This window comes from Diadema antillarum, unplaced genomic scaffold (genome assembly GCF_040938485.1).
Source record: "Diadema antillarum isolate AM-2024a unplaced genomic scaffold, OU_Dant_1.0 seq00000238_RagTag, whole genome shotgun sequence".
Lineage (NCBI taxonomy): Eukaryota > Metazoa > Echinodermata > Echinoidea > Diadematoida > Diadematidae > Diadema > Diadema antillarum.
In genome coordinates, this window is record NW_027271285.1 from 494,450 (window position 1) to 508,194 (window position 13,745).

At 37.6% G+C, this 13,745-nt stretch overlaps 1 protein-coding gene across 1 annotated transcript; it reads left to right on the plus strand.

The window, feature by feature from the left end:
• Positions 1-2,890: 2,890 nt before the first annotated feature.
• LOC139729399 (solute carrier family 35 member G1-like) lies at positions 2,891-4,021 on the plus strand. Its single transcript, XM_071640328.1, has one exon. It carries the CDS (start codon positions 2,891-2,893, stop codon positions 4,019-4,021), a length of 1,131 nt encoding a protein of 376 aa, XP_071496429.1.
• The last annotated feature ends 9,724 nt before the right edge of the window (positions 4,022-13,745 follow it).

Here is a 13,745-nt window from a genome sequence, read left to right on the forward strand (position 1 = left end):
TGTAGTGAAGCTCAAATCTGTCCGTCGAAAACGTAAGTATGATTTCACTCTTGTTAAGATGGGTCGTAGCCTATAGGGTGTAGTGCTGTCACGATATACCGGGAATATAATTACCCTTACAAAAAAAAAAGCATGGTGATATCATGGTATAGTAATGAACAATGGAACCTGGTAATTTCGCCCATACATGTGAAACCATGGTACATTACCATGGTTTTACGACGCCTTACCATGTACCATGGTACAATGCCATGGTATGAGTCGAAATTACCATGTACCATGGATCATGGTATCATTGCGGTATGTTATCTACATATGTTAGTATGATGTATAACTACTTTTACCCTAATATACGGGTCCTGCATCCTAAAATAGATCTATCTGCATATTATCTATAATACCCGTACTAGTATAAATCATAATCTATAGATACTGGATTACCGTATCAGTTTTTCGTATACATGGTCTAACTACAACTCGCACATCTATTAGTCCTATCAAAATATGAATCTTCATAACGCAAGGTAGAATTGTATGTATAAATCCAGCTTATATCAGTTCTTATGTCTTTTCTCTATTTCCACTACTTTCCGCATGTTAGATGCTCTCCCATGAATATTCATGATCGATACAGAAACCAATACAAAAGAAGATTCGTCAACTTCAATCATATTTCCAGTGTAACTGGTAGATGAGGTTTCAAGTGGAAAGAAAGTCAGTGTTGTCAATGGATATAATAATACTAACCGAGTGTTTACACATACTCAGGAACGCACGCACACACGCACGCACACACACACACACAAACAAACAAACACACACATACACACGTATATTGCATGAATGTACCGGTATAGCATCGTATGCCGTACTTGGAATTTTTAGACATCAATGTCAATGGATTCCAAAACGAATGAACTGTTGTTATAATAGTTAATTAGTTTCCTTAACCCTAGTCAGCTTCTTTGGCTGTAGATGCTAAAACTGGAAGGGGTTTTTCAGTGAAGGTACTCATTAGGAAAAGCTATATAGGGCCTTTCATGCAGTTTAAATTTTAACTTAGTAACGCTGTAGTGCAAGAGATAAAATGTAGTTAGCGTCACTGATTGTCTGTTTCTTCCAAAAAGGGAACTGCACAATACGTTTGCAAAGTAGCAGACATCAATAAATGCCGATTCTCCAACAATATCGATTCATTGCGTCACCGACTATAATTCACTGACTCCTGCTCTCAGTGGCGAAGCTAGCATGATGATTGCTTGAGTGTCGGCCCTTGATAGCAGGAAGCCTATAAGTTGTTCAAGGATCCATTACTTGTACCTTAACTCATTTTTTTTCCACATTGACATTTTAGATAAGACATCGAGGAATCAGAATCCGTCATTAACAAAACTTGACCCGGAAAGTGCTTCCTAACCATTATTGGCCCGTCATATAGGGAAACTTCAGACGCGACTTATAACCCATTTTGACAGAGCGTCACTACTGGGATGTGTAAAATCTGTAGATCTACTCGCGTTAGGTAGAGCAATCGCTAGGGGGAAGAATATAATATATCTCGTCTTCTTTGTTCTCAACCTGCAGGTAAATTACGACGACGTTATATTAATTGAAGGACGAGCCATCTTGAGTTTCTTGCCTATAGCGCCCATTTGCGAAAGTTGAGTGATTGCTTTGTGTCTACCATCGCCTATCTGTGAGGGTTATCTGTGTGGCAGTTATAGACAGGTGGGCGCTATAGAGAGGTCATCCAACTTTCTTTTGCATTGCCTACATGTGCATGTATCATTGTGGTATACATCTATAGCTTAAGTACATTTGTATGTACTTCCATGTGCATGCATGTGTAATACGTATGCACACGTGTGTTTCATGCATTGAACAATGCCGGTGTTTATGAAGTATTATTGTTGAACAGTAGCATGTTGACATTCGTGAAGAAAGCTTGACGCTAGTGCATATCCTTGCTGAATTAGTGATTGAATGCAGCGGTGGCGATCACTGAACGTTGCCAATGAAAGACTGGCACGGCTACAAAGCAGAAAAAACACGCTGAATTATTGGCTCGGTTAAGGCTCTATCGGGTCTGTTGCCGCTATAGACAGGTTAAAATCTACTGTGGGAAATAAATTTGTGGCCTCTCGCCGCGTTAGACAGGTGGACGCTATACACAGGGTCTTTAAGAGGGCTTTTCTCTGTAAGGGATTTTTCAGTGACCGCTATAGACAGGTGACCGCTAAGGCAGGTTTGATTGTATACAAGTTGTACCGTTTTGGAGGCACACTGTGCTTTTTCATATGTATATTTATGGTCCTCACGATGATAAAGCAGTTCGTTTAATGTCCATTTGGTCCAAATGCCACTTAGCCTCATTACTAGTTGGTGTACATCCAGATGGACTATGCCCATTTCATACCCACAATTTATTAGAGAAAGTGTGAAAAAATCCAAAGAGACAAAATTGCAATTAGACCATCTGGTCATCAGACGAAACCATAATTAGCCAAACTGGGCATTAGACGATAGTATACTAAATGAGTTTAGCCGTAGTGGTGTTGGACGAACTGGGAAGTAGACTATCTGATAGCTGACCAAGTGGCAATAAACCTACATTACTCCTTAGTTTCTGAAGGGTGTTTGCTTGTGTGCAATCCTGTTGGACAACAGTAACTTTTGTAGACAAAATGTCGGACCTGTTAAATCGACCAGCATTTGTTTCTCTCTGTCAGGGTGATTAAACTATCAGTCCATAAAGAATTACGACGTCACTACATTCAAATCAATTGATTGTTCGACAAATAACGTAAGATTCGATTATCTGCATGTAATATCCTTGCAAAGTTTAAGATTTTTTTTTTCTTATTTCGTCATAGTGTCTGGTTCCATCAAAATGGCGAATCACCCCTCCGAAACGTACTGGAATCCTGGTGTTGATCCCGACAAGCAAGAAACGCCGTTCACGCATGCTTCAGAAAGGGGACCTACCAAACAACGACGGGCAAACTCGGCAACAACTGAGCCTCGTGCAAACGTTTCCCGCATCTTGAAACACGGAAACGGTACAGATCCGAAGGAGGAATCTGCTGTAAATATCTTCATTCGACGCAGGGGGCTGATATATACTCTTGGATCCGCTGTACTGCTCTCTTCGCTGACACTCGTCGTCAAACTCCTTTCTGACAGCGTGTCAGCGAATCTTATCAATTTTTGCCATGGCGTGTTTCTGGTGATGTGCTCAGGACCGATTTTAGTTTGGAAAAAGGTGTCTCTGTTTAATCTGAGCAAGAAAGTCTGGACATTCCTACTTCTACGTTCGTTGTCTGGAGCTGCATCCATGACCTGCTTTTTCTACTCTATACAATTACTGGACATTTCCACTGCTAAGTGTCTAACGAACCTCATGCCCTTGTTTGCGACTGTGTTTGCTCGGGTTTGCCTCAAGGAAAGTTGCACCGTTGCGAAAACAACCTTCTCCTGCCTAGGTGTCCTTGGAACTTTCCTGGTTGTTCAACCCTCAGCGATATTTGGTGGTTCTTCAATGAGGAGAGAGGCGACCACGTTCGTGCCCGGCGTCCTCGCAGCTATCGGAGGCGCGGTACTGTACGCCATCTCCGTGGTCTTGCTACGGAAATTGGGACAAGTCAAGGTGAACGCTCAACTCGTTCTCTTGGTCAATGGTTCGATGATCGCTATCGTGGGTGCCATCATGACGACTATTCTGGGGGAATGGCAAAACATCAGCTGTATTGGGGATCGCTTTTTCCTCATAACGATAGGGTATCTCGGGTACTTCGAGATTGCATGCTTTACTCTTGCCTTACAGACGGAAAATGCAGCGCTTGTAACGGTCCTACGTACAATCGACGTTCTCCTTACCTTCATCCTCGATGTCATCGTTTTGCATGCGGCGCTAAATCTCCTGACTGTGGCTGGAGCAGTATTCATAGTGACAAGTTCAGTTGGGATTACAGTTGTTCCGCGTTGCCGGGAATATACTAAATGTAAAAACTCAGCCAGGTGAACCGTGAGGAAACTTTGATTACGTAGAGTCTGATGTTTACTGACAATCCTTCTCTAACAAAAGCGCTTTGCAAATGAGTCAAAAGCTCACAAGGCTGCTTGGTGGGAATTATTCGTTGTGGCCACTTAACATAACAGAAAGAGCTCAGGCCTTTCATAGAAAGTCGAATTATCTTGTCGGCAAAACATCTGACTATGTCTGGCGTATTATTTTAAAGCTTTAAAGCGCTTTGTTAAAACTGTAAACAGACATTTTGAAGAATATGATATACTGAAAATGTTATTCTACAAAGCGTCAAAATGATGTGACCATGAAGTTTTTGCAAAGGCTTCGGTGGTGAATTCATATCTAACTGAGTGTGGGCGATAACATTGAAGAGTGCTAACCTGAGGACACTGGCTACTCCTCTAGATTATTAAAATTCGGCGACATGGGGACCATTCATGTGTAGCGCGTGTGCCCATAATTCTCGACCGTTCGTGTTATATCCTGGACTATGTATGATATTTTCCTAAATCTCCTATAAACTTGAACTTTTTATATTCGGGAGATTTTAAGACTTGTGGTCAGTGGTATTGCTTATTGACAACATAATGATTCTGACAATATAACGAATCCTAGTAATAATTCAATTACGTAATACCTTGTTACTGCCGAAAATTTGTCACTTTTTAATATGATTAATACTTAAAAAATCAATAAATGCAAGGGCTCGCAACATGGAAAACATAAGTACACCTCTGAGAGAAACAGAGGTAAATGACTGCATGGAAAGAGCTCATCAGTCTCAGCGTAGGACCAAGTATGAATAGAATGTACTAGAGGATGATAGAGCTGAATCATTTCACCTGACCGACGAAATTTTACTCGCAACCTTTTGTCCTATGATGGTTTCTGCTGTTGAGTACTGATTACAAGGATTCGTCATGCTTTAGAATACAATTAAGCTGCAAAATACAAGCCTTGCTTTTCAACATTCCCTTCCAATTCCAACAACTTTGTTTCAGTTTTGCTTTGCTTTAATCAGCAAGCCCACAGGACCTAAATTGTCATTTTACAGTGTTTCTCTTTTTTCTTACAACATTGTACTGATTTGTGTCAATACGTGTATGTAAATGTCTTTTTGTTGTTGTTATTTTTGTTGTTGGAAATGATTTAAAACCTATCTGAGCATGAAGATAGTGAGTCACTATTTCCTCCTTACAAATTTAAAGGTAAAGTTTACCATTGGGAGCAGTGATTAAAGAAATATTCGAGTTATTACATTTGATGCTTATATGGGGTCAGTTGTATCAAGAAACGCTTTTCCATATGAATATTTTGCAATAAGCCCCAAAATATAAGAAGATATCACTACTTTTTCTCAATAAACCATAACTGCAGACGGTTTAGTCTTGAAACAACTGTATTATAATCATTGTTCACATTTTGTATACCAAATAAAAGTACTTATTGACTGTAATGATTATTTTTTTTTTACATTAGTTGTTTCTATTACTAATTCTTACTCCAGAAGTATTTTGAAGCACTAAAGTTGGGGGTTTTTTTATCTTCAAATGGTTAATAATGCTTTTAACTGTGCTTTGAAGGATACGATCTCAATGGAGAAAAACCCCAAGACAAAACCAACCAGAACAAGGAAATCCTGCTGATAGAGGGCGTAAGACACGTTTTTAATCATACCGTCCTTTACAGTGAAATGACATGTGTAATCACAAGCAGAGATGCCTACATTCACTTCATTTTCTGTGTTGATAAATTACGATTGAATAAATTGTTTTCACAGTCAAGAATAACCTCAAGTGCTAGTTGTAATGTTCCCTCAGTGTACTGAATCAAAGTCTATACTCACTTGTATATAAGCAAAGAAATATGTATCATTCAATATGAGATACTGAATAACAACACAGGAATACTCAAATGGTAATACTTGGTGGTATACACTGTTGTAGCTTAGATTTGTGGGGAACTGAGCAGTTACATGTTTTCTAAAGGGAGAAAGAAAAGTCTTTACTACAACCAGACTTTCGGATAACTGTAGATAATTATATTTCGCTCGTCATAACCTAGAAATTATAACGTAGAACCAATGGTAACTTAGATGATTTTTTTTTTTTTAATCTATGTACACCCACACAAACATGATTATGTTTAAAAATTTGCACATCAATATATACATCTTTTGAAGGTTTGTCTTGCAAAAGGGCATTAATCCCTTTACCTAGGTCCAATAATACAAGGTGACTTCTTGTAATGTAGTCCCTACATATACGTAACCATGATTATATGAAATGGTGTAATGCTAATACATTATAGGCCTAAGTATACCTTTGGATTTTGCCATTATTATACACACATACATGTTTATTATGTTTTATAATTATATCAATGTATATGCCCATATCCATACGTCAATATGTATAATTATATATATATATATATTATATATTACATATATATATATATATATATATATATATATATATATATATTGTATTATATCGTATTATATTATATCATATTATATTCCACGCCTTTCTGGATGAAGCGGGCGTGGAGTGCTTCGAGAAAGCATTGATTGATGTTGCATGGAGCCGCACAGTATATGTCCTCTGAAGCAAGTTTGATGCATAGTTTTGTTCCTTAAAGTATTTTGCCATAAAACCATACAATAATTGCCTCTTTTGTAAGCAGCTGCCAAAGGGAAAATTTACTGTTGATTAACAAGTGCATCACTGAGAAATTGTTCTTAAAATCGCTCTAAATGACTTATATCTGTGGTCCAGCTACTAGTTAATAAATCAAGATCTAGCTTCAAACGGTCATTTTATCTTTTTTTAACGTATCACTTTCTTGGATCTTCTGTTGCCATTGTCCACACTTATGCATTACATGAATTTGCAACTTATTGAAACAGTACAATAAGCGAGGGTAAACACAAACCCACATTCACTGTTATAGAAATACATACACAATTTATTAAAACAATACGACAAGCGTTGGTAAACCCAAACCCACATAGTGTTATAGAAAGACAGAAAAATTGGTCAAAAGCCAGCAGACAATCACAGAATTGTTGTTGAAAAACAAGTACATTTATTCATTTCCTTACTATAGAGAAAATGATAATCGCGTGATCTGAAAAAAAAAACAAACTCATATTAATATGATTATGCATGTGATTTACATGTGATTTCTCGATCTTTGCCCCTCATTGACTAAAAACCGTGCTCTCCCTGACAAAAAGCATATCAATATATTCGTCTCCATGCATACATTGACCTTTTCATGTTATTGCTTGAATCTTCTTTAACAAAGAAATTAATAGCATGAAGGTTCATATGCCGCGGGGGGGGGGGGGGGGGGTTAATGCGCTAGGCAAGCAAGCTGGCAGAGTAAACCGAGTGCGATCGCACCATTTAAATCCAGCAAAGATTGACGTTCTGAAGCTGGCAACTCCAAAGTATTTTCTTGACATAAAGCACTTGCAACGATCACAAGAATTAAACGATTATGCATAATATCTTAAACGATATTATATATACTTTATATATATATATATATATATATATATATATACCTTAGGAAATGAATTTATATTATTACTTGTGATGTACGTTTTCTTTGAAATCACCACAAATGGGTTCTAATGCATTGTATATAATTTCCCCTGTTTATTCAATGGAAATGAAAATAAAGTTGAAAGTTCAAAACGATTAATTGATTGATAGATTGAATGAATAAACGAATGAAAGAAGGAATGAATGAATGTATTGATGGCTGAATGAACTACTAACTGAATGCAATGATAAGTATTGTACATATGTACATAATCATTCAGTTGCACCACAAAACACACAAAAAGTCGCTAGAGATGGATTTTTAGTTAAGGGCAGATTCTGAAGGAACAGACTCTAAGCTTTAAAATGATGTATAACTCAATTCAAATGGATTCTTTTAACCTATACCGGGTGTCCCAAAAAAGCGAAACGGTGGATTTTTAGTACCTTGCGTTCTGAAAGTGATATATTGATATAATGATATGACATCATTAGAAAGAGCATCTTCCACAGAAGACAATGATACCAAAATCATTAAATTTGGTTCAGTACTTTTCATTCTACGCCAATTTCTGTATATGCAGTCATTTTCAATTTTTGGCGACTTATGAGATAATAATTTGAGCGCGACACGCGTTCCATACGGTGAATTGTGTGAGCTCGTTGATCAATGTCGATAAAAGATAACGCTTTGATATTGGGCGCGCGCACACACACACACACACACATACACACACTTGTTTTTTCCTGGCCCGTGCCCAATGTGAAAGCTGTGTCTTTTGTTGACATGGATCACCAAGCTTACACAATGTCACCGTATGGATCGCGTGTTGCACTCAAATTATTATCTCATAAGTCGCAAAAATCCGGCGACATTTGAAAATGACTGCATTTTCAGAAATTGGCGTAGAATAAAAAGTACTGAACCAAATTTAATGATTTTGGTATCATTGTCTTTTGCGGAAGATGCTCTTTCTAATGATGTCAAAAAATATATCACTTTCAGAACGCAAAGTACTGAAAATCCACCGTTCCGCTTTTTTTTTGGGACACCCGGTATAAATATTGGAAAGAAAGCGCACACTCAGGAAAAGTGTGAACTGAGAAAAGAGGCTCTGAAGTACAGTGTGTATTCAACCGTTAATCTTGACCGAGCCGCGCTGGCTGTGCGATGAATGCGACAAAAAAAAAAGGAAGTAAACCACCGGAGTAACAATGAAGGGATTATCAAATGTGACCGTGCGCCACAAAACGAACAAAAAGTCGCACACACTGATTTTGCGTGAGGACTGCAAATAGGTGAAATGGGTTAACCCAGCCGATCTTGACTTTTTCATATTTTCTGAAAGAGCAAGTCTTCTTCTACATTATGCAAAAATTTGGGATCATAAAACGGGCAGGAAAGTGTGCTTTTTAGCAGTTTATCTCGAACAGTTTTGGTAGAATACTGTGATTGGATGTGTCCAATTATCATTTCTGAGAAACCTTGCACACACTTTCACTTTCAACTCTAATAACTTTTGAAAGGATGACACTACTGCTTTGAAAGTTGGCATTGATTATGGACATAGTGTGTTGATAAGGCATGTTCAATTTCAGTTCAATTTGTGACCGTGCATGACAAAACGAACAAAAAGTCGCACACACTGATTTCGTGTGAGGACTGAAAATAGGTGAAATGGGTCAACCTAGCCGATCTTGACTTTTTCATATTTTCTGAAAGGGCAAATCTTCTTCTACATTATGCTAAAATTTGGGATCATAGAACGTGCAGGAAAGTGTGTTTTTTAGCAGTTTCTCTCGATTTTTTTTTTTTTTTTTTTGGGTAGAATAGTGTGATTAGGTATGTCTTTAGAGTCCTCTTTTCATTTCTTAAAGACCTTGCACACAATCTTCACTTCCAACTCTCATAACTTTTGACAGGGTGATGGTACTGCTTTGAAAGTTGGCATTAAGTGTGGACAGAATGTGTTAATAAGGCATGCTTAATTTCAGTTTAATTTGATAATCCTTTCATTGTTGTTATTCCAGTGGTTAACATCCTGTTTCTTGTCCCATTCATCGCACAGCCAGCACGGCTTGGTAAAGATTAAGCGCTTGAGTAGACACTGTATTTCAGAGCCTCTTTTCTCAGTTCACACTTTTCCTGAGTGTGTGCTTTCTTTCCAAAATTTAGATAGGTTAGGAGAGTCCATTTGATTTGAGTTATACATCATTCTAAAACTTAAAGTCTGCTCTCTCAGAATATGGTCTTCACTAAAATTTCATGTCTGGCGACTTTTTGTTTATTTTGCGATGCAGGGTCACATATGGACATTCGTCGCTCGTTTACAATTGATCCAAACACCTGTTTTTGTAAAAAGCGTCAGAATAACATTCTAAAGATGCTTTCCTACTTTGATCTCATCGTGCATCACCGACAGCAGGTCTGTAGTAAAAACAAGACGGCGCTTGAAGTTATCTAAAAATTACACGCGCAGAAGATATTAACTCTCTCAAATCAAGAAAAATGAATGTGCAGGTGTAGTATATTTTGGGAATTTATCATCGCCCAGTTAATTTCATTGGCGGAATGCACGTACTTTACGAGAGAAAGCAAGTATCTCGGCAGGTTGGTTGTGATTTGTAATCTATTTTTTCCACTTTTTGCACATTGTTTCAGAGTAAACATGAACAGTAATGGCAGGCAACATATATGTCTTACCATTAAGCAACGTAACCATGGTAACGTAACATGTACGTCCACAAGCATCCACTTCAGTAATTACTAATTTTGTGACACGAAATTTGTCATGATTTGAGGTTTGCTGCTCCCCATCATTGTCGGTTTTCTAAAGGCAGTTATGTCTCAAAAGGCACCTCAGCCAAATAAAACCGAAATGAGGGGAAACAGTTCTTTCGTCAGTGACGACGAGCGATTACATCGTCATTGTTAAAAAAAAAAATAAAGTTAGCTCATCATCATCAGATACAGCAAAATAAAACCTTTTCCAGTGATACCTGATGTGTAACACGAAAGGAACTGTTCTTGAGTTATGATTTGAAACTATGCCTTATATTTCTATTGATTCCTTTGATTTTTAGCAACTTCAATCGCAAATATCTCAACTTTAGCAAGAACTGAGTTAGCACATTTTGCGATAAAACTCTTCAAGTAAATAACACGAAAAAAAAAAAAACAAAACAGGCGTATTTAGTCTGTGTTCACTAAAAATATCCCGCCAAAGAAGCAATTTCTCCAACATGCGTCTACAGATGCAATCACATTTCAAATGACATCGCATCAAATGAAGAGTTCGGTTTGAAGGTACTACATCAACAATTTCAGGTTCAGAATGTTCATTATCATATTAGAAATAGTAAGCTCAGATTGAAATGATATTTCCTCCATATTACTGCTATATGTGACCCTGCACCTCAAAACAAACAAAAAGTCGCCAGACATAAATTTTTAGTTAAGACCATATTCTGAAAAAGCAGACTTTAAGCTTTAAAATGATGTATAACTCAAATCAAATGGACTCTCCTAACCTATCTAAATATTGGAAAGAAAGCACAAACTCAGGAAAAGTGTGAACTGAGAAAAGAGGCTCTGAAGTACAGTGTCTATTCAAGCGCTTAATCTTTACCAAACCGTGCTGGCTGTGCAATGAATAGGACAAAAAACAGGAAGTAAACCACCAGAGCAACAACAATGAAGGGATTATCAGATTAAACTGAAATTGAGCATGCCTCATTAACACATTCTGTTCATAATTAATGCCAACTTTCAAAGCAGTAGCACTATCCTTTCAAAAGTTATTAGAGTTGAAATTGGAGAGTGTGGACAAGGTTTTTCAGATATGAAAAAGGGATTCTAAAGACACACCTAATCACACTATTCTACCAAAAATGTTCGAGATAAACTGCTAAAAAAACACACTTTCCTGTCCGTTTTATGATACCAAATTTTAGCATATAATGTAAAAGAACACCCGCTCTTTCAGAAAATATGAAAAAGTCAAGTTCGGCTAGGTTGACCCATTTCACTTATTTTCAGTCCTCACGCAAAATCAATGTGTGCGACTTTATGTTCGTTTTGAGGTGCACGGTCACATATGATACAACAATATAACCACTCTTAAAAAAGAAAATCTATGTTCATACATTTATTTTTAATGGATTAATCATTTTCATATTTTTTTTTTTTTGGATGCAGTACCTTTTGAAGCAGAAAGTAGATGTAGTAAATATTGAAAACGGCATTTCACATATCAGGGATAGAGTCATTTTGATGTCATGAGATATTTCGTGGATTTTCTATTCATTTTTTTCTAGCCATGGGGTTGATGGGGATGGGATACGAGGTCAAATGGAGCTGGGGTAATCGACAATGCCCTGCCCCATTTAGCAGCCAGAACAACAAACCGATGTTCACATCTAAACCCCTTCCCCCTTGCTGACCAATATTTTGAATGAATGATTGCTGTCATTGGTAAAAAGCTTACAAAAAAAACTTTCACCTGCTTTAAGATCCTGGATCCATCGAGCGTGGAGGAAGTGCGGCCATCATGCATTAAAGTTACTGACAGGGGAGAGGTCACAAAGGGGCAGCACCCCCTACAGGATTATGTAGGGACAGTTGAACATACGATACCCATGTTTCCCCAGCTTTTTTTCTTTCCCACAGGATTTATTTCTCCTCTTATTTCTACACCACCCATTCTTTTTCTTCCATTTTAATGTTATTTTCATTCTCACTATGTGATTTTGCTTTTCCCTTTTGTTTTCTCTCACGGGCTTTTTCTCATGATTTCTTTGGCGTTTCCTCTTTTGTATTCATTTTTGCTTTTTTGCTTTCTGTGAATTCTCCCCTCACGTGTCCGTAGAATACTCTGCTACTCATTACCTGTATCCTTTTCTTAATTTTCTTCAGTGGACCTTCGAAAGGAAAAGGGAGAGGGGGAAGCAGTATCTGAATGTGCTGTATTTTCTCAACGATGTTATCAATTTCTTTACATGAATTTCAAGTTCTGGGATTTTCTTATCAGGCTAATAAAATCAAAACGGTTGATGAGTAATAGGACCAGCTATACTATAAATTTTGTTTGGCAATAGGAACCTTTCTTTGTGACCTTGTAGAATAATGTGAAATTAAAATAATGAATATGAATCTAGCGTTCAAAGCTTCATACCACCTCTTTCCTGCCCTGGTGATTACATTATGCACGTATAGAATAGCACAGTATAATCCTAGGTAAGGCACTGTAAGTGTCAATACACAGACAGTCCAGTCATACGTACAGAAGCATGACCAAAGAGCGTAGTAGGTTTCTACGCTCTTTGAGCATGACCGAGTATGACGAGGTGCCGTGAATTACATGACATAGAATTTACATTCACAAAGTAGTTTTGACTTCAGATTAGTTGTCACACAATTATTACCTGTGAAGCCATACAAGACATAGTCCATACCTACAAAGTGTTTGTACTTACATAACTTTGGGGACAATTTATGGATCAAACTCGATCAATGTATCAAACTCAACACCCTATAAAGCAAAGTAACTAACAGTAAGCGCAGTGCATGGAACTACACACAAGTCACTTATTTCTTCAGTTTCGCCGCCGTTTCTCATTTTCTCTTACCCAGTCCTTTTCACCCAATTTCCTTGGGATGATTTATTATGTAACTGATTTTTTTTTCTTCATTTTTCTCCATTGCTTGATCAAAATATGATGAGTCAACTCTTAAAACAGGAAAAAAATCTTTCCACAAAATCTGCCACAACGTTTAGATAATGAAAGTGGCAAAGTTTGGGTGCCGGACTCTAAAACTGTACACTTCATGGATTTTTCGTGTGTATTTATGTCATTATTGTAAGATTAGTAGCAGAGACGCACTTTTGATCAAAAACGCACCTATGAGTCGATTTGTCTGCAGCGAGCAGTCCAAATTTGGCCACTTTGAGCATATTTTGATGTCTTGCAATTCTTTCACACGGGATATCTCGGGATCCTTGGGATGTACGGTTTTAGAAAGCAGAGATTCTGCCCATTTTTGTGATACAATTGTATAAGAATCAGTCTAAATGGTTTTGCAGTCCTGACGCACTTTTGCAATAAAGTAAGACTATCCGATCAAAATTACTGGCTAGGCAACGTGTACAACGTGTACAGAACTA

Coding starts and splice junctions, on each gene's coding strand:
- LOC139729399 (XM_071640328.1), top strand. CDS start 2,891: ATGGCGAATCACCCCTCCGAAACGTACTGGAATCCTGGTGTTGATCCC.